Raw genomic sequence first — 27,726 nt, forward strand, 5'->3', positions numbered from 1 at the left:
CTGCTTCCACGCTATTTATTCCAATATTCCAATATTTATTGGACTGTAAAGTGCTCTGGCTCCTCTCTTCTGTTGCTCCCAAATTTTGAGGGGAATGTAATGCTCAAATGTCGAAAAACTTCAAATTGTTACATTTACCCTCCTCCTTCCACAGCCCTGATGATCCTTGAATCACACAAAATGTCTTCAGAGTGAAGAGAAATCCACTGAAAACTCCGAGGGCCATTTGTAGATGTGGAAGTAACAACTCCACAGCCCGGGGTTGTGATCCCAACTTCAGGCTAGAGTTTCCAGCAGGCATTGGGAAGCTCTTCAGTCAGTAGGAAAATTACTGGGAACTGAAGGAACCGCAAGGGATACAATTCAGTGACTTTCCAAGTCCTTTCAGATGCATATCTCCTAACAGTGAACGACTTAATAGTGATACCAACTGTTTCTCTAGTGCACTGTACTCACCCAAAAATTTACTACAGTGCTCCGCACACAGTAACAGCTCAGTATATACCACTGATTGACTGTAAGCTCATCATCATCATCATCAGTCGTATTTATTGAGTGCTTACTGTGTGCACAGCATTGTACTAAGCGCTTGGGAAGTACAAGTTGGCAACATATAGAGACAGTCCCTACCCAACAGTGGGCTCACAGTCTAAAAAGCTCACTGTGGGCATGGAATGTGCCTACCAACTCTGTTGTACTGTACTCTCCCAAACGCTTAGTACAGTTCCCTGCCCATAGAAAGTGCTCAGTAAATACCACTGATTGAGTGATTGGGCCAGAGTCTAGCTGCAATTCCATTATGCCCCAACACTAATTTAAAGGTTGCAAGCAGAAGTGCTCCACGTCCACTTCTTATTGGGGCTACTCCAGACAAGGGGGCTTTGCTAGCTAATTTTTCAGTAGAAAGTTTTATTTTAGCCCCGATGCCACCGAGGGCAAGTCTGACACTCTCAGCGTTGTGTAGTTGCGACAAGTGGAGCCTTGGCCGAGCTTGCGCTTGCCTCCGAGCCCATCCCAGGAAACCCACTCAGCAGGGACCAGCTCAAGGATTTTCCTATTCCAATATCCCTGTCCACCCACCCTGCTACTGGCCTGACTATAGTCTCCAAGGAATTTCTAGAGTCCAAGAAGGTCAACCCCAGGAAGAGTGGGGGCGGGGGGAGGGAGGGAACCAGGATTGCCAGCTATCCCAAAATTTAGGGATAGTCTATAAAAATGAGTTAAAATTGGTTGAGTCAATCACATTTATTAAGCACTTACGGTGTGAAGAGCACTGTACTAAGCACTTGGAAGAGTACAATATGAGAGACATTCTCTGCCCAAGACAAGCTTACACTCTAGTGGGGGAGACAGACATTAATATAAATATGTACGTAAGTGCTGTGGGGCTGGGATGGGGACAAATAAAGGGAACGAGTCAAGGTGATGCAGAAGGGAGTGGGAGAAAAGGAAAGGAGGGCTTAGTCAGGGAAGGCCTCTTGGAGGAGATGCACCTTCTGTAAAAATATTTGGGCATCCACAAATCCAAGCAGCCTCCAGGGTGGCTAGCAGCAGGAGGGATGACCTACCCCAGAATGGCCTAGATGAGCCTGGGCAACAGTACCTCAAGATGGCATTGCAAGAACCTGGTGATGCTTGATCAGCCAACCAGGTTGCACAGTGTCACCTTAAAAACTGGGAATAATAATCATTGCGCTATTTAAGTGCTTAATATGTGTCAAGCACTATACTACGCAACAGCGTAGACGTCAGATACCTATCATCGTCATCATCATCAATCGTATTTATTGAGCGCTTACTATGTGCACAGCACTGTACTAAGCGCTTGGGAAGTACAAATTGGCAATATATAGAGACAGTCCCTACCCAACAGTGGGCTCACAGTCTAAAAGGGGAGACAGAGAACAAAACCAAACATACTAACAAAATAAAATAGAATAGATATGTACAAGTAAAATAAATAAATAGAGTAATAAATATGTACAAACATATATATATATATACAGGTGTTGTGGGGAAGGGAAGGAGGTAAGATGGGGGGGATGGAGAGGGGGACGAGGGGGAGAGGAAGGAAGGGGCTCAGTCTGGGAAGGCCTCCTGGAGGAGGTGAGCTCTCAGCAGGGCCTTGAAGGGAGGAAGAGAGCTAGCTTGGTGGATGGGCAGAGGGAGGGCATTCCAGGCCCGGGGGATGACGTGGGCCGGGGGTCGATGGCGGGACAGGCGAGAAGGAGGTACGGTGAGGAGATTAGTGGCGGAGGAGCGGAGGGTGCGGGCTGGGCTGGAGAAGGAGAGAAGGGAGGTGAGGTAGGAGGGGGCGAGGTGATGGACAGCCTTGAAGCCTTGAGGAGTTTCTGCCTGATGCGCAAATTGATTGGTGCCACTGGAGATTTTTGAGGAGGGGAGTACCTATCCCACATGGGGCTTACAGATTAAGTAGGAGAGCCATGGGGCTCACAGATTAAGTAGGAGAGGAGACAGGTACTGAATCCCCATTTTATAAAAGAGGAAATTGAAGTAGACGACAGGTAAGTGGTAGAGTTGGGACTAGAACCCAGCTCCTCGGACACCCAGGCCTGTGCACTTTTCCACTTCCCCAAACCGATGGCTTTGCCACCACAGCAACAATCTCAGAGGGGCGAGGGGTTCTCTTGCCCACATGAAATTGCTATCCCTGGAGAGAGCAATCAAACAAAAACAGTTGCTACAAGCCCTGAGGCAAGTATTTACTGTAGAAAATGAACATCCCCAAATTCAGTGGTAAGCCTGACACTCCCAACTTGTAAAGAAGTGAGGAAAATAAAAATAGGGTAGCTGGGTGGAGGCAGCATCAGTTTTATTTCTGGGATTCCGACAACATGTTACGGTGATCCTGTTCATCTCATTAAGTGAAATTTTGCACTTTGATTCAGGGCACAGGCCCTCTCATTTCAGAATGCAGTTTTTATCTGTTCATGAGAAGCAGCGTGGTCTAGTGGAAAAAGCACACGCTTGGGAGTCAGAGGACCTGGGTACTAATCCTGGCTCCGCCACTTGTTTACAGTGTGACCGTGGGCAAGTCACTTGAATTCTCTGTGCCTCAGTTGCCTCATCTGTAAAATGGGGATTAGGACTGCAAGCCCCACACGGGACAGTGACTGTGCCCAACCTGATCTGCTTGTACCTACCCCAGTGTTTAGTGATAATAATAATAATAATAATGATGATGGCATTTATTAAGCACTTAGTATGTGCAAAGCACTGGGGAGGTTACAAGGTGACCAGGTTGTCCCACAGGGGGCTCACAGTCTTCAGCCCCATTTTACAGATGAGGTAACTGAGGCACAGAGAAGGTAAGTGACTTGACCAAAGTCACACAGCTAACAATTGGCAGACCCTACCTAGCACAAAGAAAATGCTTAGCGAATACCATTAAATTTGTTTTTAAAAAGAAAAGGCCTAACTACCTTATTTCTTCCTATACTGTATTTCCCCAATCCTTAAATAAAAACAAAACAACAAAATCTTCTTCAAAATCAATGAACTGGTAGAGAGTGGTCTCCTGGGCAACTAATTAAGCTGTATTTAAGGACAGGTAATTAACCTGCCCATTAAATTCACCAAACTGGCATCTATCACTGACAGGATGGAAAGCCATTCCAGTCTCATGGGTAAACAATTACCAAGGTCTATAACTGAAATATGGAATGACCACTGTTGAAAATAATTATGTAATTTGGGAGACACATCATTCCCGGCAAAATTCAGTTGTAAAATCTGAGGCGAATTGGGTTTGCACACAGTGAAAATATTTCAGTTTCACTACAATTTTTAAGTCTTTGTTAAACCAAAACAAAGCAGATTATTCACATTTCAGATTACTCCCTCCTAATTGTTTTAAGCAGGGTGTTACTGAGCCCTATAATTATGAGATTGATTCACGATCTTTCATTCCCAAGTCTGTTTTCCATTCCAAATTTCTCTCCTTCCACCGAGTTCTTAATCTTCAGGACACAGCTAGTTGGACATCTGCACACACAACCAGGTGAGCCTTTGCCTTTCTCCTTCCATCCTTAAATGGGCCATGACAAGCCTCCCACAAGAACTGGAAGCCGTCTCCTCCCCTCCCCATTTGATGCCATTTAAGTGGGATGGTGCTCAAGAAATCAAGACAGGAGAGAACCTTTTTCTTTCGGTACAACCAAATTCCCTTCTGCTTTAATTTAAGCCTGTTTCTTTTCTTGTGTGATTCTGAAAATAACTGGACAGCACACTTTCCATAAAAACTCTTTTTACATTATATTTGAATACAACTCCTTAGGCTTTTCTTCTATGGGTTATAAAACACCCAATTCCCAGACCCTTTTCATTATAGGACCTATTTTCCCTCCCTTTTACCATTTTCTCCTTTGAACCCTCTCCTCAATCCCTATATCGCTTTTAAAGTACAATTCCATAGCTGGACACATGCGGGTTTGAATGGTGCTGATACATCACAGTGTTTACTCCCTGACACTTTCTTAGTATCTTATATCAGTTAATATAGCCCAGAGCCATGATGACTTTTTCTCTATAACACGACCTAATTGCTGATTTGTATTTAGCTCCTGGCTGGCTAGGACTTGGAGTCCTTCTCTGTTGCATCTGTACCTCACCAGACTTTCCCAATCTTGGCTTTGTGTCTCTGTTTCCTGTCTACAAAGCAAACTCTTTTCCCTTGTCCCCATTTAATTTCACTCTATTTTGCAGAAACACTTTTTAGGTCATTGTGAATTTTATTATCCTCCCTGCTTGGCAACACGGCCCAATTTAATGCTCTTCTGCGCATCTGAGGAGCATATTTATGATTCTTATGTCCAATTTACCCATAAAATGATCAAATAAAATTAATCTCAGGACCAAACCCTGAATGATGCCACTCGAAATGTCCCCCTCACCCTCCCAAATTGATGATGAGCCACCGACTGCTCTGGATTCCAATTTTTCATCAATGGTGCACCCACCGCAGAATTAAAGGGGTAAAGACTATGCTCTCCTGGCATGTCGCTGAGGGTGTCAGTGTCAGAATCCAAAATCCAGATGAAGACTACTTGGGGTTGCAGCAAACCGGAAAGATCAGCTGAGAATCCTTGATAGAGTCTGACGCAACGACACCATGCTATTCCCCCATCTGTGCTCCAGGCTTTGACGTGTAAATCATCAGCTATGAACTCTAACCCCTTTCTTCTCTGCAACATCATTCAAACAGAACTGTTTTTTGTATCTCCAATGCCAGGGTGTGGTGAAATTGTAGGAAGTCTTCTTTGTTTGATGTACATTCTCAAAACCCCTCCAAGCTGTTGTCTACACAGGGGTTGAGAGCATTTCCGAAACACTCATCACTTTGCCTCTATCATTCCATTAACTGTTGCCCTGAAAAATAAGTCCGTCACTTCCCTCGTCTTGACTTTGGCCCAAGCTACCCGACGGAAATGGAGTAAGCTACTCCCTCCAGCTTTCTGGAAAACATTTTTGACCTCCTTTAAGTTGAAGCTCCAAGTCCCCTTCCTTCAAGAAGCTTTTCATTCATTCATTCAATCGCATTCATACTGTTTTGCTCCAGATTCCTCCTCCTCTAAAAAAAAGACACATTTATTCTACAGGATTTTACTGGCACTTAATTATATGGGCTGCAATATGCGACCATTTTATCTTCTTTACAAGATTAATGCTCCTTGAAGATAGGGGCCACATCCATTCTCAAATGGACTTGCTAACTGTAGCTAACCTGACTGAAGATGCCAAGGCTCAATTTAGCTTACGGCCCTGGGGCCAAGAATTCTGGGTTTGGAATTCTGTCTCCCCAGCATCGTGGAGAACATGAGAGCAAGATATGGGGTGGCTTAAAGATTTTGGGGATCCAAGAACACACAGCTCTGGAACTAAACTCCCAGGGATTGTGTTTCAGGCCCCAAACTAGGCAGAATCTATACTGAGAAGCAGCCTGGCCTAGTGGACACAGCACGGGCTGGAAGTCAGAAAGACCTGGGTTCTAATCCCAGCTCCCCTACCTATCTGCTTTGCGACCTTGGGAAAGTCATTTCACTTCTCTGTGTCTCAGTGACCTCCTCTGTAAAATGGGTATTAAGACTGTGAGCCCCATGTGGGACAGGGATTGTGTCTGACACGATTTCCACCCTGGCAATTGGTACAGTGCCTGAAACATAATTACTATCTGCTCTAATCTTGGACATCTCTCAAAACACCCAGACTTTCATAGACGTAACTACTAGGGCTGGGGCTACCAGGCTTTCAAATGGCAACCTAATTCCTTAGGGTAATTACTCAATTACCCTTACAGTGGTTCTGCTCCTGCCCAAGCACCTAGGATAGCCTACCCACTATAAACAACTCTTGTTGATTGATTGACTGGCTGCCTAACCTGGAGGCAGTGAGAGAAAGCAGAAGGAGGACACTGACACTGGGAGGGATGCCTTCTCCAAAGAGTGGATGAGAAAATCTCTGCAACCTCAACTGGAAGGCAAAAATATGGCCATGGCAGAATGAGCCAGGGATTCACTCTGCTACCCAAAGGAAACCCCCTTATGCACAAGGGGATTCTTCACCTAGCAGTGAAGTCTCTGGACAGTCAAACTGCTCCCAAGGCTGGGCTCAGAGCTGGTTTCTCTCTCTTTCCAAAAAGTCAAGTGAAAGAATTTCTGTTCCCTCCTTTTTAGAGTTGATATGTAAGAGTGTGTCTGCAGTGTCACGTCCCCTGGTTAGAGGGATGAGTGGTTGCCATGGAGTTCTCTTTCCAAGCCCCTGCAGTGAGCTCAAGGAAGAGGAGGAGCAGCAGCAGCAGGAGGAGGAAGAGGCGAAGGCTACCCAGCCTCTTGCTAACACTCTGGTCAATTGCTTTCATTATTAAGTGACCTAGCCTGAGTCTGGTAGGAAATACCAGCTCTGTGAACCTGGTGAAAAATAGTCCAACTCCTACTGACTTCACTACAATTCCACGAATGATTCTAGAAAGACTTAAAAGCACCTTATGCGTTCTGGATGCACCCAAGATGGGCAAATGTGAAGTCGAGAATTTCTATCAGGTACACTGGAGAAGTGAATCATCATCATTGTGTTTGTTATTTATTGCACAAAGTGCTGTGGACAAGTACTGTTCTAAATGCTAGGGAAAGAGATGATAATTTTGAATTCTGCACTGTCCCTGGCCCATAGCGGACTTGCAACCTAAAAGGTGCGGGAAGGATAAACATACTGGAACAGAGATCAAGGGAGTATCAGTAAAAACAAATCACAACCTCACTAATGAGGGAACTATTCTCATCGGTTTGGACTCAGAACTCATCTTACATATCCCATTCGCAGGAGACCACTAGTTCTCCCTTCAGATTTTTTAAATCTGTAAACTTGCAAACCGCTTATAAACCACTAATCCTACTGAAAATAATGACTGTGTGAACAGTAACTTCCCACGCTACCATCAGTCCATTAAAAGCAATATCAAATGCCATCAAACTATTTCCATTAATCAATCAGCAGTATTCACTGAGCGTGTACTATGTGCAGAGCACTATGTTAAGTGCCTAGGAGAGTATGATACAACAAAGTTGGCAGACATATTCCCTGCCCACAACAAGCTTATAATGGGAATTGAATTAATGTTGTTCAGTTCTGAGATACTGTGAAATTCAGACCTACCCTGAATTAGTAAATCAGATTATTTCTGACACAATCTAAAATTTCCAAAGTGGACGAATGTTATGAAAAACCCAACTTACGAAATTCTTCTACTACTGAACAAGGAATTTTCTGCAGACCTTATTTAATGCCTTTATTCTCTACTCGGAAAATTAAGCAGGGCTAATGGTATGTTTTTATGGTATTTGTCAAGTACTGTTCTAAGCACCAGGGTAAATACAAGATAATACCTGTCCCCTCAGGAGGCTCTCAATCTAAGTAGGAAGGAGAACAGGTATTTAATCCCCATTTTAAAGATGAGGCAACGCTGCCACAAAGAAGTGAACTGACTTACTCAAGGTCACAAAGTAGGAAATTGGAAGAAACGGGATTAGAACCCCAAGTCTTCTGACTCCCAGCCTCACGCTCCTTCCACTAGGCCATGCTGCTTCTCTAATGAAAATAATTCTGTCTTGCACAGTTTCCAGTAGAGACCTGACCTTTACTGCATAGGGGAAAAGGACAAGAAATGAAAATTTCCTGTTTCTAACACCTCCTACAAAACTTCATTACCTAATGCCCTTATTTCTGGATCAAATCTCATCCTCGAGGTTCACCTGATTTCCCCAAGATTAGTCTTTCTCAACTAACACACTAATTTGGAACTAAAAACTGCAGTTCATTAGTCCTAAATATCCTTTGTAATCCAGGTGACACCTGTTCTCTTGGCACAGCAAATGCTCTGAATTCAGCCTCCATCTTCCCGAGTAAGTCAGGTTGCTAAGATACCTAGGTGGCCACAAATTTTCAGTTCAGCATGTTTCCGATTCATAGTTGCACACATTTTGGCTGTCAAACCAAGAAATGGATTTCGAATAGCATTCCCCTCTATTCTATCCATCTTTTTTAAAGAAAAGGTTTTATAGCCTCATTCATATAAAGTTATACTTCAAAATATTCCTTTTGGTGTCACCATTTAAATCAGTTTTAGAAGGATGGAAGACAGCCAGAGTCCAGAGGAATCTGGATTACTTAGGGTGCTAAGTATTTGACTTCAACCTAGAAAGAAGACGGTAAACTCATTGTGGGCAGAAAATGTGTCTATTTGTATTATTGTACTCTCCTGAGCACTTAATACAGTACTCTGCACACAGTAAGCACTCAATAAATACGACTGAATGAATGAATGAAAGTAAAGGGAGACAATAAAGAGAAAGATGTCCACATACACAGAGACAGGTAGGTCGGGGAAAGTGGTGTCTATTGTCATTTCGCTGACATTAGTCTAACCTGCTCTTATCGGTCCCTTGATCGGCTGCCACTTCTTGCCACTGCCATGATCCTGAATGCCTATAGCTAGGCCAAATCCAGGACTTTCAGAAATAAGATGAATTCATTGAGGAACTTCCATGGGCACAGTTCAGTACTAATGGCTTGGGAAACACTGAAGGTGTCTATCCTGCAGTTAAAAACTTTCCGGTCTTTGAAAGTCTAACCTAAATATGCTTTCAGCATTTCACACACGCTTTAACCAGCTTCCAAAGACATGGAGAAAAGCTGTCATACAGCTGCAAACACTGTCCACTTCTGCTTTCCTGGCAGCCAATCCTCCCATGTTAGATCTTTCTTCAATTTGGTTATTCTCAAAGGATTAGAATCAGGCACTCCCCTGAAACCGTCAAGGAAAAATATCAGTAAGCATTTACTCCCTGGATTCCCAGGATCAGCTGACTGTTCTAGCAAAGGCCATCCCTGTAGTGAGGGGCTGGGCTAGGGAAAGCGGAACTGCCAGCATAGATGTAGTGGCTTCAGCCACGTGGCCAGACAGAACGTCCCTGACCTGATGGAAACTGTGGGGAAAACATGGGACCATTGAGTAGTTTTCTTCCCTGAATTATGACCCTGGGCTTGTGGGGAAAGTCTGAGCCACATCTGGCCTCTAAACCCAGTGTGAGAGTAGGAAAGAGGCATCTGGCAGTCCAAAACAGGCCAGCTCCCTGTCTGTCTTCATCAAAGGGGCAGGATAAACAAGGTCTTCAATCTGCGCTGGAAGAGGTCAGATAATACGCAGAGATGTGGCAGGGTCCATGGGTGGATCAAAATGTTTTCTTCAGGAACCAAGGGATGGGGAAATGTAGTCCATCTTTCCTTTCTTACCTTTGAAGTGAGGACTACTAGTTCAGGAGTCCCAGATTCCAGACCCTGCTCTACCACTGCCCTGCTGTGACCCTGAACGAGTCATTTAACTTCTCTGTGCCTTAGTGCCATCAGACATCGAACGACACCTTCTCTCCCACTCTTCTAGTGTGAGTTCTGTGTGGGAAAGACACTGTCCAATCTGACATCTTTTTCTGCCCTAGAATTCTGCAGACAGTAAGCGCTTAATAAACCTAATTACTAATAATGGTAAGTTGGGTTTATCATCATCATCATCATCAATCGTACTTATTGAGAGCTTACTGTGTGCAGAGCACTGTACTAAGTGCTTAGGAAGTACAAGTTGGCAACATATAGAGACAGTCCCTACCCAGCAGTGGGCTCACAGTCTAAAAGGGGTTCTCAAAATCAACTCCTATATCAAACACGTTTGGGATCTCAAGGTTTCTGCTCATTCTCCTTATATGAGTCCCAGATTTTCTCCTGAAAATAAAACCTCCCTCAAGACAGACTCAACTCTTTCTAAACTGTCCCTATGCTGAGGGGATGTAGCTGCCTCTGGATGCTCCGGAAACGGGACCTGGAAGATGTTCTCCTTGGCCCTAGTGGCCTAAGAGCCCACAGAGATGGAGGTAGGGCCGACTCACTTCTTCTCAGTGGGTCTCCTACACCTAAACAGTCTGAAGCCGCAGCCACAGAAGAGACTGAGACTTTAGAATCTGGGCCAATGGGGTGGTCCCAGCTGCTGCTGTCCAAACCTGTGTCAGTGGTGGTGGTGGTGGTGGGTGGGGGGGGTCCTTATCACACTCATTTCCAAAGTTCACGCCCCTAGAATTCCAGTGGTCAGAGATGACAAATACCCAAACATCTAGTTATCTAGTTGTGTATATCTGCGGGACCAACAGGCTCAGAGATCAGGCTGAAGGCCAGTGATGTTCTTACTGAAGCAGCAGTGATCATGAGAAGCATCATAGCTTAGTGGATAGAGCTCAGGCTTGGGAGTCAGAAGGACCTGGGTTCTAATCCCAGCTCTGTCACATGTCTGCAGTGTGGCTTAGGCAAGTCACTTCACTGGGCCTCAGTTCCCTAATCTGTAAAATGGGGAGTAAGGTGTGAGCCCCATGTGGGACAGGGGACTCTGTCCAATCTGATTAACTTGTATCCATCCCAGTGCTTAGAACAGTGCTTGGCGTACAAGTACTGTGATTATTACTATTATTGAAAAATACTGCACACAGGTTTAGCCCTGAACTTCACTGTGTCTACTGACTCTACTGTAGTCTCCCATGTGCCCAGTACAGTGTTCTGCACAGAGTAAGCGCTGGAATACTTTCCATATGTATTGACTCTCACCCTGCGTGTAGGATACAGACGGAATGGGGAAGGGGGAATAAAGCGGACGTGGACTGGGAATCGGATAAGCTTTGAAGAGCTATTTGGTCAGAAAGGTCCACTTAAGAGTCCTCTTCAACCCTGTTTGGAATCCTTGAGGTCTTGTCAGAGACCTGGGATTAACGAGGTTGGAGTCCAGCCCCCAAAGCGGAGGGAATGAAAACAATGCCTTTCCCCAGTGGAGACCAGTGACCCTCATGACCCTCGTGGAGCTGGCACCTCATCAGATGCATCATCGTATCTGAACTTGAGAAACCTTAATTTTGAAAGCAGAGAAATCTGCCATTCTACATCACTGAATTCATTTTTCTCCAGGGCAGGAAAGAAACCAAAATTCTTAAGGATTAAGCTTTAAGTGTGCTTTGGAGGGAGATGTGACTACAAAGAACACAGTTATAACTGTCCTCTGGGTTCAAAGATGACATCCTATCAGTGTGAACACATAGCCCAACACTAGCACCTAAACCTTAAAAGACCAGTGCCTACAATACTCACTAACAAACAGAAAATGGTTCTAAAGTCATTAGGCCAACAGACCTCTCATCTGATTCCTCCCCTCTTTACAAACGCTAACCACCCCCACTTTTGTTTGTGGCTTTCTCTCCTATCAGGATAAGAAAAAATAAAAGGCATGTAACCAGGAGAACCAGATTCCCCCATAACACAAGGGGCCTCACAGGAGGAGCAAAGTGCATCAAATTGTCCTTAAGCCCACTCTCTGATCTTCACCAGACTTGTTTTGATTTATTTTAGACCAGCGTTGATTTTCACCATGGTTTTAACAACTTTTTAGAAAAAAATGCTCACTCAAGAATCAGTACTGCTACTGAATAGAATAAATTGCTTTTCCCACTGGAGGCATTGTGACATGATCCAACTGAGTTCTTGGCTATTTGCCACTCATTTTGGGTTATCGCCAGCTTATTAGATCAAGGAATTGACACCAAAATGTTTTTCCCACATTCCTGTGACTGACAGGCAGATGGTCAACTGACAGAACGGGTAGCACACTTGCAGCTCTGACATGCTGCATTATTTCACTCCAACCAATCAATGGTATTTTATTGAACGCTTACAGTGGGCAGAGTGCTGTACTAAGCACTTGGGAGAATACAATAGAGCTGGTAGACATGATTCCTACCCTCAAGGAGATAACTCCAAGATATAGTCTATTTTTCCTTTCCCAAGTCATCTTGCCTGACAGATTATTAAAGAGAATATTGATTGTACGAGCCACCTGAATATAATCCTGGTGGTTGTTGAGTCACCATTAGTTGTTTTGGTTTTTTTTTTTAAATGGCATTTGTTAAGCGCTATGTGCCAGGCACTGTACTAAATGTTGGGGTAGATACAAGATAGTCAGGCTGGACACAGACCTTGTCCCACAAAGAGCTGACAGTCTAAATAAGATGTTTCTAACTTCTTCCCCTTTAATAATCTATCACAGCTCTTCGGTTCTTAAAGCTAATTAAAATTCTTCATGAGCTGCCTAATTTTTTCAACTAGCATCCCTAACTTTTTCTACTGATGACCCCTTATGAAACCTTCTTGAACATACTGGTATTTTCTGCTCCCACAACTTTCCGAATTAATAAATTAAAAACAGTGGTTCTTACCACCTACTGGGTAAAGATGTGTTTTGAACCTACCCCCTTTGGCCTTGAATGGATGATCCCTAGGCCTAGTTTTGTGTGATTTTGTGAACAATGACTCCACTTAGCCTTCTCTGCTCCTTAATGAGCTTATTAGCTTCAAATACATTCCGTCTTATTTGTCTTTCCAAAAAAGTAGCTCTCTTCTCTATTATTTTTTCCTCTGTTTCAGCTAGTTTTCTATCATGACAGAATATTTCCTCTTATTCCATCTCAGTTTTTTAAAATAGCTGTTGGTGTGTAAACTGTCAAAGCCTTTTAAAAATCAAAATATCCACACACTTATTGAGCTTTTCAGAAAGCTCTAGCAGACTCACACGACCAGACTTTCACTTAACAAGAAAAAAAACCCCCAAAAACATGTCCTCCTCTCCAGAGACTTTGCTCTCCTAACTTTACAAAGGTAATCAACCTGATTCTAGAGTCTACCATTTTGGGAGGTGTAAAAGTAAGACTCATAAGACTCTAATTCCCAGGAGCCTGTCCATTAAGTCTCTCAGACACCCATTTTTCTAAGACCTAAGGAGCTGGCAAACATTCCTATCCACCCATTTTATTTCTTACATTTCTTTCATGACTGTATCTGATGTGATAAACTTGCATCTATCTACCCCAGTGCTTAGAACACTGTCTGATAAATTTAAGGGCTTAACAAATGCCATAATAAGAAAAAGAATGAAAGTAAAAGCATTTGCAGATTTTGGTTTGGCTTTTCTTTTCTTTTTTTTTTTTTTTTTTGCCCACTTCCCCATCACCACCACCCATTACGACTGCTGTTTTCCCTGCTGGATAGGGAGACTGTCACCCTCTTTCTTCAGGCATTCCCAAGCGCTTAGTACAGTGCTCTGCACACAGTAAGCGCTCAATAAATACGATTGATGATGATGATGATCTTTTCCCTCTGCCTCCGCCTTGCCTCTCACCTCCTCTTCATCATTCTCTTGCTCTTGGGCCTCCATCCCATGGGTTAAAACAGTCTGACTCTTGTGCAGTATTTCCCCAGTTTTTAGTTTAACAAATTGCTGGATTATCACCACCTACATCTTTCTCATCTGGAGAACAGAGAAGGGACTGTGCTGCACAAGGGCCCTGAGAAAACTATATGGTAGCTTGCTGGAGGGGTAATAATTGAATGATGGGATCAATGACATAGAAAAATGTACGAGGGAGGAAGACTGAATGTCGCTAGGCAGGAGACTGAATTCCAAGACTTTGCGGGGGGAAAGGGGGATTTCTGAAATGCTACTTGAAACAGGTACAGGACCTAGAGGAGGTCTCAATATATGGAAGAAACAATGGTGCAGAGAAGAAGGGATGTGGATTCAACACAGACAGCTGAACCAAGATGGCACCATCAGCTGGAGAGTGGCTCCCATCTCAGGTTTCATTTTCCTCCTCTCCAGTTTGATCAATCAGTAGTATTTATTGAGCACCTTCTGTGTGCTGAGGACTTATTAAGCAATTGGGAGAGCACAATACAACAGAGTTAGTATCAATCAATCCTATTTCCTAAGTGCTTATTGTGTGCAGAGCACTGGACTCCTTTCCCAAAAGGAAAAAAAGGAACATTTGAAAATTGATAATTTGGGATTTTTGTTGGTCTGTTTTTTAATGGTGTTTATTATATGCTAGGCACTGTACTAAGTGCTGGGGGAGATAGAAGCTAAAAGATTAAACAAAGTCCATATCCCACATGAGGCTCACAGTATTAATCCTCATTTTACAGATGAGGTAACAGGCACAGAGAAGTTATGACTTGCCCAAGGTGTCACAGCAGACAAGGGGCAGAGTCAGGATTAGAATATAGGTCCTTTGGACCAGGCCATGCCGCTTCTCAAGTCATGAGAATTTAGGGGAAAAAAAGGTATGCAGCCCATACTTTTATGAGAATAAGTTTTTTTGCAGTTCCCTAAATTTAGGATCTGATAAAACATACAAAAAAAATAAAACATGCTCATTTTTTATGGGGAGGTCTCTCTTGTGACTAGTGTCAAGTTAATGCAGGAGCTTTAAGGACTGCAGCCTCAGGCTTCAGGCTACAGTGGATCCTAAAAATAAATAAGTCCACACTAGCATATAGATCCATAATAAAATAATGTACAATCTATAGTTTGGAGTAGGACAATCCTATTTAACATACTGTATTAAAACAATTTCCTAATCATATAATAAAACCCAGTCACATGCCTTTTCTTAATGCTTAATAAATCTCTACCTCCATTAAAAGGAAAGTAAGCTATCTTTAATTAAAAGTATAGTCTACATGTTTTAAGCCTGAAATGAAACTACTGAATGACTTATGTTAAGTATGAAGTTTAGTATAGTGGATTGTTAACAGCCTCAATGCCAGAATTGTGATCATTTTGTTTCAAACTCAGAAGAAGATCTGTATATGGAGCCTTTACAAAATCCAATAGCCCATAACCCACAGGAGATTTAATCCAACCCTGCTGTGTTTTTAGGTCATCTCTTTGAAAAGAACTGTCAAACCCTTTCAATAAAAAAAAAAATGACTCTAAATCCTCTGATTTTAGGGACAAGCGGAAAATGCCACCTCCCTGTCAGTAGCAAGATATATAGATATTTTAAGATGCAATTGCAATCGCCACCTACAGAATTAGACTCTGAATGTTGTACTTACTAAATGCTCATTTTATGGTATTTGTTAAGAGCTTACTATGTGTCAAGTATTGTTCTAAGTGCTGGGGTAGATACAGGTTAATTAGGTTGGACACAGCCCTGTCCCTCATGGGGCTCACGGTCTAAGTAGGAGGGAGAAGAGGAAAACTGATGCACAGAGAAATGAAGTGACTTGCCCAAGGTCATACAACAAGCCAGGCTGTCTCCCAAGCCTGTGCTCTTTCCACTTAGACCATGCTGCTTCTCCTAGGAAGATCTTAAACATTAAATTAAACATATCTGTTTAAGTGTATGAAAGAAGAAACAAGTCTCAGAAAGGGAAAGCGTTTTTAAGTAACTTAGTGAGTCATGCCTGGACTGAAATTGGAGTTATCCAACTCCAAGGCTTCTAATTTGAATTCTAGAATTTAGATCAAGACCTATCAATAATAATAATAATAATGATAATAATAATAATGATGATGACGACATTTATTAAGAGCTTACTATGTGCAAAGCACTGTTCTAAGCACTGGGGAGGTTACAAGGTGTTCAGGTTGTCCCATGGGGGGCTCACAGTCTTAATCCCCATTTTACAGATGAGGTAACTGAGGGACAAAGAAGTGAAGTGACTTGCCCAAAGTCACAGAGCTGACAACTGGCGGAGCCGGGATTTGAACCCCTGACTTCTGAATCCAAAGCCCATGCTCTTTCCACTGAGCCATGCTGCTTCATCAACAACCTGCATTTCTCTAAAACTATTCAAATAGTTCTATTTTTATGATTCACTTATTTTTCTTTTTTCCAGAGATACTTCAAAGTTCACAGGAAGCAATATCTTTTTTATGTTACTTAAGCACTTACTTTGCACACAGCACTGTACTAAGCACTAGGGTAGTTACAAATTAATCAGGTTTGACACAGTTGATGTCCCACATGGGGCTCACAGTCTTAATCCCCATTTTACAGATGAGGCAACTGAGGCACAGAAGTGACTTGCCCAAGGTTACACAGCAGCAAGTGGCAGAGCCGGGATTAGAACCCAGGTCTTTGTAAGTCCCAGGATCATGTTCTATCCACTGTAAGTCATGCTGCTTCCCATGCTTAAATTTAAAAAAAAATTCTGCTACTATCAATCAATCAATCGTATTTATTGAGTGCTTACTGTGTGCAGAGCACTGTACTAAGCGCTTGGGAAGTACAAGTTGGCAACATATAGAGACAGTCCCTACCCAACAGTGGGCTCACAGTCTAAAAGGGGGAGATGGAGAACAAAACCAAACATACTAACAAAATAAAATAAATAGAATAGATATGTACAAGTAAAATAAATAAATAAATAAATAAATTACTGCTACTAATCATCAGCCCTTCCAAATATGCTGAGAAAAAGGCATACTGAGTGAAATCTACTAAATGGTTTCTGTTCTCAAATCTGAGGAAAAACTCTGGAGACTAAAACCACAGGACTAAAAAATAAATTATGCATCACACCTCTAGAGTACCAATATGATGAGCAATGCAACAGCCTTAAAAAACAAAACAAAAACCTGCTTATTTCGAAGATGGCTGTCAGCTCTGGGACCTTTGTCAGTCTCAAAGAGCCAAAGCTTCAGCTCTGATGCTGAAATGCTAATAGGCAGTTTGGAGCTTGAAATGAATGAAAACCTCATCTATCAGTCAAAATGCAAACAGTGAGTTCTCCAAACACAAAAAGTGTTTCACCATTCTAAATTGTATGTGCTATATGCTTTTTCAAATACAATGTTGCTATAATTTGAAAAGAGGCTGCTTTCTTCACTTATACGGCTTCTTCTTGTCCAACTGTAAAAACATCCAAGAGTCTCTATCAAAGATGTGACAAACATGAAGTGCTGTAACAATTTTTTAAAAATTTTATGAATATACCTCATGTTTACAATTTCATGAGAACATACTTTTATGCTTTTTTCCATAGTATTCATGATCATTGAGAAACAAAACTACCTATCATCACGTTACTAAACCATACATGTTAAAAAGGGTGGGGAGAAGCATTTGATTGAATAACCAAAAGTAATACTCTTTTCTATAATGCAAAATGTGATCCTTGACAAAGCAGACCTAATCCCATTTCCACACTGCTTCCTAGTCTACAATTGGGGACCCCATGTCTATTCAACTCTTGACCCAAGTTTATTTTGTTAACTGACTGCATCAGAGGACAAATCCTTAATCATCTGATAACTTTAATTCTTTCATTCACATTTCTGGGGCTGGCTAACACTTCTTAAATCGCCCCTTGGATGTTCTAATTTTTAAAAATAGGGTAATTCAATTTTACTTTTTCAGAGTATCTCCCTCATAACAGCTATAAACCAAGACTAACTTATCTAACTTAAGGTTTTGGAGAAAATTTTTAAAATTGGGTTAGAACCCAGGTCCTTCTGACTCACTGCCCCATGGTCTATGACTAGGTCATGCTGCTTCTCAGTAATCATTTTAGTGGCAAGAATAAGGGGAGGTGAGAGGGAGTGAACGGAGGAAAGGGAGTTGGGGAAGAGCTTTGCAATAGGCATAAAGCTGTGGTCAGTCATTCAATTGTATTTATTGAGAACCTACTCTGTGCATGGCACTGTAATAATAATAATAACGTTGGCATTTGTTAAGCGCTTACTATGTGCAAAGCACTGTTCTAAGCACTGTACTAAGCGCTCGGGGGAGTGCAATATAACTATAGACACATTCACTGCCAACAACAGGCTTAAAGTCTAGAGAGGAAGACAGACAATATAAATAAATTACAGATATGCACATAAGTGCTGTGGGGCTGAGCGGGAGGATCATCATCAATCGTATTTATTGAGCACTTACTGTGTGCAGAACACTGTACTAAGCGCTTGGGAAGTACCAATTGGCAACGTATAGAGACAGTCCCTACCCAACAGTGGGCTCACAGTCTAAAAGTGATACTTTTAGATGAATAAAGGATGAATGAATGAATGAATAAAGGGAGCAAGTCTGAGCAATGCAGAAGGGTGTGGGAGAAGAGGAAAAGAGGGCTTAGTCAGGGAAGGCCTCTTGGAGGAGATTCATTCATTCATTCAATTGTATTTATTTAGCGCTTACTGTGTGCAGAGCACTGTACTAAGCGCTTGGGAAGTACAAGTCGGCAACGTATAGAGGCGGTCCCTACCCAACAACGGGCTCACAGTCTAGAAGGGGGAGACAGCCAACAAAACATGTAGACAGGAGATGGGCCTTCAATAAGGTTTTGAAGGCGGGGAGAGCAATTGTCTGTAAGATATGAGGAGGGAGGGCCAGGGGCAGGACATGGCAAGAGGTCGGCAGCCAGATGGATGAGATCGAGGTACAGTAAGAAGGTTAGCATTAGAGGAACAAAGTGTGTAGGCTGGGTTGTAGTAGGAGGGGGCAAGGTGATAAGAGAAGCAGCGTGGCTCAGTGGAAAAAGCACGGGCTTTGGAGTCAGAGGTCATGGGTTCAAATCCCGGCTCCACCACTTGTCAACTGTGTGACTTTGGGCAAGTCACTTAACTTCTCTGGGCCTCAGTTCCCTCATCTGTAAAATGGGGATGAAGACTGTGAGCCCCACGTGAGCTTGATGGCAGGACAGGAGGGTGGCATGTGCTGGGCAGTTTAATAATGGCATTTATTAAGCACCTACTATGTGCAAAGCACTCTTCTAAGCGCTGGGTTCCTGTGGCTCTAGCCTGTGAGCCCGTTGTTGGGTCAGGACCGCCTCTCACCTCCTCCAGGAGGCCTTCCCAGACTGAGCCCCTTCCTTCCTCTCCCCCTCGTCCCCCTCCCCCTCATCTTACCTCCTTCCCTTCCCCACAGCACCTGTTTATATGTATATATGTTTGTACATATTTATTACTCTATTTATTTATTTATTTATTTGACTTGTACATATCTATTCTATTTATTTTATTTTGTTAGTATGTTTGGTTTTGTTCTCTGTCTCCCCCTTTTAGACTGGGAGCCCACTGTTGGGTAGGGACTGTCTCTATGTTGCCAACTTGTACTTCCCAAGCGCTTAGTACAGTGCTCGGCACACAGTAAGTGCTCAATAAATACGATTGATTGATTGATTGACAACCTGATCACCATGTAAATTCCCCAGCGCTTAGAACAGTGCTCTGCACATAGTAAGCGCTTAATAAATGCCATTATTATTATTATTATTGTTATTATTATTATTAAGTGCTTTAAAGCCAGTGGTGAGGAGTTTCTGTTTGATGCGGAGGTGGATGGGCAACTACTGGAGTTTGTAGAGATATGGTTCTGAATGGCACATGGAAGATCTTGTCAACTCTTCCAGGGGCAATGCCATCCTTTACTGTGGGGCAGTCCAAGGAGGGCCAAGCTTCAGGAAGAACGAGAACAGGCAAGGGGACTATTCTTGCCACAGACAGCTGCTAGAGGCCTAGGAGGAGAATACTGGGGGAGTATTTTGCATGGTGCCCAAGAATAAGGACTGATTTATTCTCTTTTCATTTCTAATCAATCAATCAATCAATCAATCGTATTTATTGAGCGCTTACTGTGTGCAGAGCACTGTACTAAGTGCTTGGGAAGTACAAGTTGGCAACACATAGAGACGGCCCCTACCCAACAGTGGGCTCACAGTCTAGAAGGGGGAGACAGAAAACGAAACAAAACATATTAACAAAATAAAATAAATAGAATAGATATGTACAAGTAAAATAGAGTAATAAATACGTACAAACATATGTACATATATAAGGTAATCAGATATAAGATATAGACAAGATATAAGGTAATCAGATTGTCCCACGAGGGGCTCACAGTCTTAATGTGAAGAGATTGTGTGAAATTGTTAGGGGGAGAATTCCCGCTCAGTTTTGGTCCGGAAACGCATTAAGTTGTTAGAACGGTGATAAAGCCTGATGCCTAGTTATCTGTCAACAGATCCTTTATTTTCTGTAATCCAGAAACTAAGGTAATTTGTGTCTATGCACCTAGTTCGTAAGCAAGTTCAAGATTTAGAATTTTGTAATATTCTGGCGATATCCTTGTACTATGAACCCTATAAAGTACCACAGTTACTTATTTACAGAGAGTCAAAAGTCATAAAGTTTTGAGTTCGTTTTAAATTGGGTTGCTCTGCCTTGGCAAACCATTTTATAATTAAATGATTCAGTGTTTCAATGTAAGGAGAGTACATCTCTGTTAAAAAGACAAGGTAATCTTTAAATCAAGAGAACAAAGGTGGGATAAGGCAAGGTGAAAAACAGCACTTTTTAGAACCCAATCAGATTACACTAAAGGCTTAACCCAGAATAATTATGCGGTAATCCTCAGGAAAAGTGATTTTATATATGGTCTAAAAACCATCTCAAATTAAAAAAAAAATCAATTACTGGGTTTGAATTTTGTTTTGAAGGAGGAAATGTGCATGGTTTAAAAGGTCAGAATGTTTCCTAAGGCAGAAACAAAATAAGTATTAATAGTGTATGTTTTACAATCTAAGAAAGAATTTTAAAACAAAACATGTTTTTAAAACTGCTCAATTACAGTAACTACTGTATGTGTTGTTTTCATATAAGTCCAGTTGAAGTCCCCATGCTTAGACCATACTTAAAAGAGGCTTTATCACTCTGGGTGTGGACCATTCACTATTCACAAGAAAATCAGTGCTAATTGGAATGTTTTATCCGCCGTATATGAACAATGGATCTGGTTTAAATTATGGGCTGCGCAAATCTCTCTTTTGAAGCTGCAGAAAGGAAATTATGGAAATCTTCATAATCCTTGAAATGCCTCATTAATATAGAGCTGGAAGAGTCTGAAGGAAGAAAGCAAAACCTGATGATGCCTGTGTACAAACATTTGAAACTAAGTTCTAAAGGTTCTGGGTTTATCCAATTTGAAAATACATTTTGCTCCAAAGGGTTCTATGAGCTTTTGTAAAAGTTGGTTGCAAAAAACTGCTGTTCGGTTTATTTTCAAAGAAGATGTTTTCCCGAGGATAAAAGAGTTCCAAAGTGATCCAGTAAGAACTTAAATAGGAGGTCTGTTCTAAGTTTAGCAAAACACTAATCCTATCAAAATTTATGCACAAACAGAATAAATCTTTTTTTATATATGTGAGCCAAAAGAAAAAAGGTTATTTACACCAAGAATTGTGCAGAAGTAATGCTATTCAAAAATACCGGATCAAACCGCCCCCCCTCACCCCACCACAAATCAGGTTATCCGATCACCTCAGCCTTTACTTTTCCTCTATTCCTTTTCTATCTCCTCTTCCTATCTTTTCACACCTTGCCCTTTGAGTCCTTCCTTCTACCCTCCATACTCCGCCACCCCAGTTTGGATCTGAAGTCCCACTCTTGGTCTTGCCCTGCCTCATTTTGTGCTCCAGAATGGGTTCACTTCCACTAGACAAAACATCCACAAAATAATCTTAGAGCACTAGGATCATAACAGATTTAGAAAGGGGCCACACAGCAAGGACATGGCAGAGGAAATTCTCTCTCCATTTCAAAGCTGGAGTATGGAGTACAGGCTGACAATTTCTTACCCTATCCCTAGAATCCTATTCTCCACCATCTCATTTCTCTCAAGCTGGGGAAAAACTGAAATATGCTATTCTAATAGGAGGAGTGGCCATTTAAAGAGGAATGGAAGGGAGTGTTGAATATGATACAGCAACCAGGGGCAGCTAATCTTACACAGGTCTAATATGCTCAGACATCACAGCCTGAAGTAAAAAAGGTACAGCTCTTCTCCTAACTCCAACATACCTGGAATACAGTGTTCACATTTGAACGCTCCCAACCAAAAAAGACGTAAACAAACTGACAGGCTCCAAAAATAACTGAGGTAATGAAGGGATGGATTTAGGAGGCAATTAAAGCCACATAACTTGGCTAAGCAAAGGTATGCAGGTCTGGGGGCTTGATAATCTACAAATATGGTATGATTATCATGACAGCGATTCCCCCTTTCATCACAGTGGGAGAAGCAGTATGGAGGCATTACAGAAGTTAATGAAATTGCTTTGCATCATGGTTTCAGACCATCTCAATTTATGCACAATTTATTAAAGCCCAGTAGACTGTAAGCTCACTGTGGGCACGGAATGTACCCACCAACTCTGTTATATTGTACTCCCCCCACATGCTTAGTACAGTGCTCTGAACACAGTACTAAAAATGACTGACTTTTTTACAAAACGTACCTTCTGGCATGATGTAACCTCAATACCTTTTCTTCCCATTTCAGATTAAACCCTTCAGGCATATCTTATTCATTATTTTCAAAGCATCGTCTTCCCGTGACAAAGCAGGCCTTAGGAAGGCCCACAGGTCCTTCACCTTGATCCTACCATTCTACACTGGATTTCAAATCAGTGGAGAGTATTATTCAGAGGCTTCTGAAATACTGCGGTCAAAATGTTTCTCATGCTTCAGCTACTCCTCCCTGGCACTTCCTTCAGTATTTATCCTCCAACTCAAGTACTCTTTATTCACTAACTTCTTGAATTTGCATCTTCGGAAGGAGGAAAGGTTTATAAGGCTGGTGGGTAGGTAATCATGTTCAATCCTACCCCGGTTCTCCTCCCATCACTCTGTACACTCATTCGAAGTCTCTTCCACAGGCTCCTCCTCTGCTTCCCACCCCCTAACTCTGGGTGACCCTCAAGGTTCAGTTCTTAGTCTTCCTTTCTCCATCTACACCCACTCCCTTGGAGAACTCACTTGCTCCCATGGCTTCAAATACCACCTCAATGTGGAGGATTCCCAAATCTACACCTCCAGCCCTGTTCTCTCTCCCTCTCAGCCATCTCACATTTCCTCCTGCTTTCACGACATTTATTCTTGGACGTCCTTCCGTTACCTCAAACTTAACGTGTTCAAATCAGAACTCTTTATCTTCCTTCCCAAACCCTGTCCTGCCCCTGACTTTCCCATCACTGTAGAAAGCACCACCATCCTTCACATCTCACAAGTTCATAACCTCGGTGCTATCTTTGATTCCTCTTTTTCATTCAACCCATATAATCTATCACTAAATCCTGTCAGTTCAGCCTTCACAAAATCCACTCCCTCTCTCTCCAAACTGCTACCAAGTGAATCAGTCACTTATCCTATTCTGTCTTGATTACTATATCAGCCTCCTTGCTGACCTCCCTGCCTCCTGTCTCTCCCCACACCAGTCAATACCTCACTCTGCTGCCTGGATCATTTTTCTACAAAAACGGTCAGTCCATGTTTCCCCATCCTCAAGAATCTTCAGTGTTTGCCCGTCCACTTCCACATCAAACAGAAACTCCCACCATAGGTTTTAAAGCACTCAATAGCCTTGCCCCCTCCTACTTCATCTCGCTGCTCTTTGCTCCTCTAATGCCAACCGACTCACTGTACCTCCATCTCATTGCCGATCTCTGGCTCACGTCCTGCTTCTGTCCTGGAACACCCTCTCTCTCCATATCCGACAGACAATTACTCTCCCCTCATTCAAAGCCTTATTGAAGGCACATCTCCTTCAAGAAGCCTTCCCTAAGCCCTCGTTTCCTTTTCTCCCACTCCCTTCTGTGTCACCCTGATTGGCCCCCTTTATTCGCCCCCCCCAATCAGCCCCACAACACTTATGTACATATCTGTAATTTATTTATATTAATGTCTGTCACCTCCTCTAGACTGTAAACTCATTGTGGGCAACAATTGTGTCTGTTTTATTGTATTCTCCCAAGCACTTAGTACAGTGCTTTGCACACAGTAATTGCTCAGTAAATATGACTGATTGATAGCAGACAGGCAGTATGGCCTAGTGGAAAGAATGCATGTCTGGGATTCAGCAGAACCGGGTTCTAATTCTGGCTCCTGCACTTAGCTACTGGTTGACCATGGTCAAGTCACTTAACATCTCTGTCTCAGCTTCTGCAACTGGAAAATGGAAATAAAATACCTATTCTCCCTCCCTCAGACTATGGCCCCCATCTGACTATCCTGTACTTATTACAGCATTTAAGCACATAATACCATCATTATTATTACACTTGCCTATTTTTACTGTTCATAACACTGTCTCATATTTGGAGACCCAAATCCTCATAAATGCTCACTGCACTTGGATTTGCACCCTTTATTCTCTTCTCCCTTAGCCCCACAAACTTGTGTATACACCCATAAATTATTTATTTAAATTAATGTCTCTCTCCCCACTCTAGACTGTAAACTTACTGTGGGTGGGGAACCTATCAACTCTATTTTATTGTACTCTCCCAAGCCCATAGTACAGTGCTCTGCACATAGTAAGCACTAAATGAATACGACTGATTGATCTTCTTGCCTGAGTACTGATGTCCTCTGGGTACAGCAGCTTGCTTTCATTTTTATTACTCTATAGAAGTCCCTGAGCACCATGAGATTAGAGCATAACATAACTGTATCCAAGAGACCTTTCTTTAAAACTTTCATGTGTATATTGTTTAAGATACTATAGAAGTATATATTAAAATCAATACCTATTCCTTTTTTAACTTTGAGATATTTAAAATTAAATCTTTACATAGGTTTCAAGGCCCCTTAAAATATAATTAAGCTTAAAGAAACTTTTCCCCCTTTTCAAGTATTTGTTTTTATTTGCTCGGCCTAGCATGGGAAAATACGAGAATTATCCAGATCTTGAAACTGAGTCACAGTCTACCATGGTGTTTCACAGAATAAAATCTTCATAAATAGATGAGAAAAGTTTTCACATCTATCTAGATAGTTTATTAAAGGGGATGCATTGTTCTTCCATGCAAGCAATGCTCATAATGACCTAAGCTCTTTAAAAATGGATTTCCTATTACATTTTCCCAAACCTCCTCCGTCACAGTCATTTTTACTTATGTAATTGGCCTACATACAGAAATCTTCCCAAACACGAGCTGGTTCAGAACAACAATTTTGTTCTTTATTTAGGCTGCTTTTTTGAGATGTGGAATTCATGTTTATCTTCAGAGCCTCCCTCTTCCATCTGTCTTCTAATCACTTCCATTGCTAATCGTTTCAGTGGAGACCAGTTGGTCTCAAACCATTCCAAAAGAGTTCCCCAATTTTTGATCTGAGCCACTTCGGGTTTTATTTCATTTTGCGCAGCCCAAAGTTGGATGCCGATGGGTATGCCCTCACCTCAGGGAATCAATGGGTTTAAAAGTGCATGCCAATTGCAAGCCCTTGCCAATCAATGCACATTGGCCAGGAAATGGAGACAGGTGGGATAGTAAAGGGAAAGGGATAAAAGGGAAACCTTGAAGGCAGGCTTGCACTTCTCTAACGAACATCTGGACATGGACCCACTCTGGCCTGGTGAGAGTTAGAAGGGGAAAAGCAAAGGCAGCGAGGGCAGGCCATGCACTCAAGAAGTTTCGAAGGATAGGAAACACAGATGAAGGGAATATGGACAAGCAAAGGATTTGTTCCTCCAAAGCTGTGTTTTCCAGAGAGGAGCCCGGAAAGAATCGGGGGGGGGGGGGGGGGGGGGTGTGTGTGTATCGAAGGACAAATACAAGCCAGTTTTCTGCATGATGTCTGTGACATCAGCTCAGGCACGATAAAAAGAAGACCATCACTTGGCTAATCTGACCCAATCCTGCTTTGTGGATTTTACTCAGGTTAATACTGACCTCCCTACAAGAGGTAAAACCAGCCCTTTCCTAACCTCCATAATTAAAGAAGCAAAACATCTGGAGCATTCAGTCAGACTTCGTGCCTGACATGCCCTCTTCTCTTTTTTTAACAAGAAAATTAAATTTTAAGTAGAGGTCTTACGGTGGGGTGGGTAGGGCTCATTTAAGCGACAGCCAGACCTGCTGGTTCCTTCTGATGCCATCTTAAATGGCAGGGAACAGCACCCACTTCATTTTATGGTGGCACCAAAAGCATTCCAGTAGGTCTAGCAGTTCTCTGCAGGCTTCCATTAGCTGTCAATTTCAAATTTCATGGACGTTTATAAGCCTCGTGCACTCTGGGGATCACCAATCCAGAGTATGAAAAAAGGGGAACAGAAATGCATGTAAACCTGCCTTTAAAACCCCAACTAATATGGAGCATGTCTGCTTTTACAGGCATTCCTAAACTTCCAGGAGAGGTCCTGAGGGCAAAAAGTCCCCACACACATTATTTAGTCTGGCAAAGATCAACAGAACCCACAAATTAAATGTGGAGACCTTAATACCTATAGAAGCAATCACTACCCATTCAATAATTCTACATGTCAGCCTATAAAATCCCAAAGCAAAATTGCTTCTGATTTATCCGGGCCTGTGGTTCTTTCTCTTACCAGTTCTAAGATGCAGATTATTTATTTTATTTGAGTAATGTCTCCTTTACAGTTACATAAAAAACATACATATTTCTCTAGCATGGTTTGGGGGCTGTTATTTTAATCGAACTTTATAAATACATAGTAAACGCTCATAAAAACTGTTGCACTAGACTCTTAGTACAGTATGTATGGAAGTAAACATATTACACTCACCACACTTGAACCAGAAACTATTCAGATAGAGTTCCAAGGCAAATAAAAAGGAAAAACTCATAAAACCTGGGCGGAGAGCCAATCTACAGTGCTGAAGCAAAGCCATTTTAGAGACGAAGGAAGTTGGGCGGCTCATAACTTCCCAACAAATGGTGCAGGCTGCTGCAATTACGTAGCTAACCTTTCTAGGGTTTTTCACCCGTTTAAATTTCAAGCAGAGCAAACCATTTGAAAAGTTCCTGAGGAAAAAACCACGTTACTCTTTGGTTGCTGAAAGTGTCCTGCTGAAAGGATGCACCAAAGGTCTTCAATCAAAATTCTGAGTGATAAAAGAGATTATGGCCTTCCATCATCCTACCGTCTCTCCAAAAACAGCTCAAGGGCATCCCTACTAGAACCTTAACTATTTCTGAGAAATAAACTCTGAAACTCTCCTTACTCCCAAACTGTTCATGACCAACATTTCTTCTCTTTGAGACTTCTCTCCCTATTATAAAGTGACCAGATTCCAAAACTGTACTGCTGACTGTAGGAGAGATGGGTGACTGTCCATTAAAATTCTTTGAATGATTTTTTCACAACCCTCAAACGTAGGTACTTTGGGCCAATTGAGAGTAGTCATTTTGCTCGTATGTGCCATTCACTGTGACAGGGAATGAGTATTTCAAGATGCTGAAATGCCCATATCCTTGTCCTGTTGGATGACACCTGTAAATGAAGTCAAACTAATTTTCTGTAAGTAGATTTTAAATGACCTCATTTT

At 42.2% G+C, this 27,726-nt stretch overlaps 1 protein-coding gene across 2 annotated transcripts in view; it reads right to left on the bottom strand.

The window, feature by feature from the left end:
• The window catches only part of CHN1 (chimerin 1), a 147,749-nt gene that overhangs the window by 51,556 nt on the left and 68,467 nt on the right, over nucleotides 1–27,726 (bottom strand). Inside the window, exon 1 of one of the 2 annotated variants that reach the window (XM_038751096.1) lies at nucleotides 22,675–22,728. The exons of the other annotated variant lie outside the window; for it this stretch is intronic. Within the exon in view, the coding sequence (XP_038607024.1) occupies nucleotides 22,675–22,713 (39 nt within the window). The 5' untranslated portion in view covers nucleotides 22,714–22,728. Of the gene's footprint in view, nucleotides 1–22,674; nucleotides 22,729–27,726 lie in introns of those variants that run through there. 2 annotated transcript variants of the gene reach the window in all.

Source organism: Tachyglossus aculeatus, chromosome 9 (genome assembly GCF_015852505.1).
Source record: "Tachyglossus aculeatus isolate mTacAcu1 chromosome 9, mTacAcu1.pri, whole genome shotgun sequence".
In the NCBI taxonomy this organism is placed as follows: domain Eukaryota; kingdom Metazoa; phylum Chordata; class Mammalia; order Monotremata; family Tachyglossidae; genus Tachyglossus; species Tachyglossus aculeatus.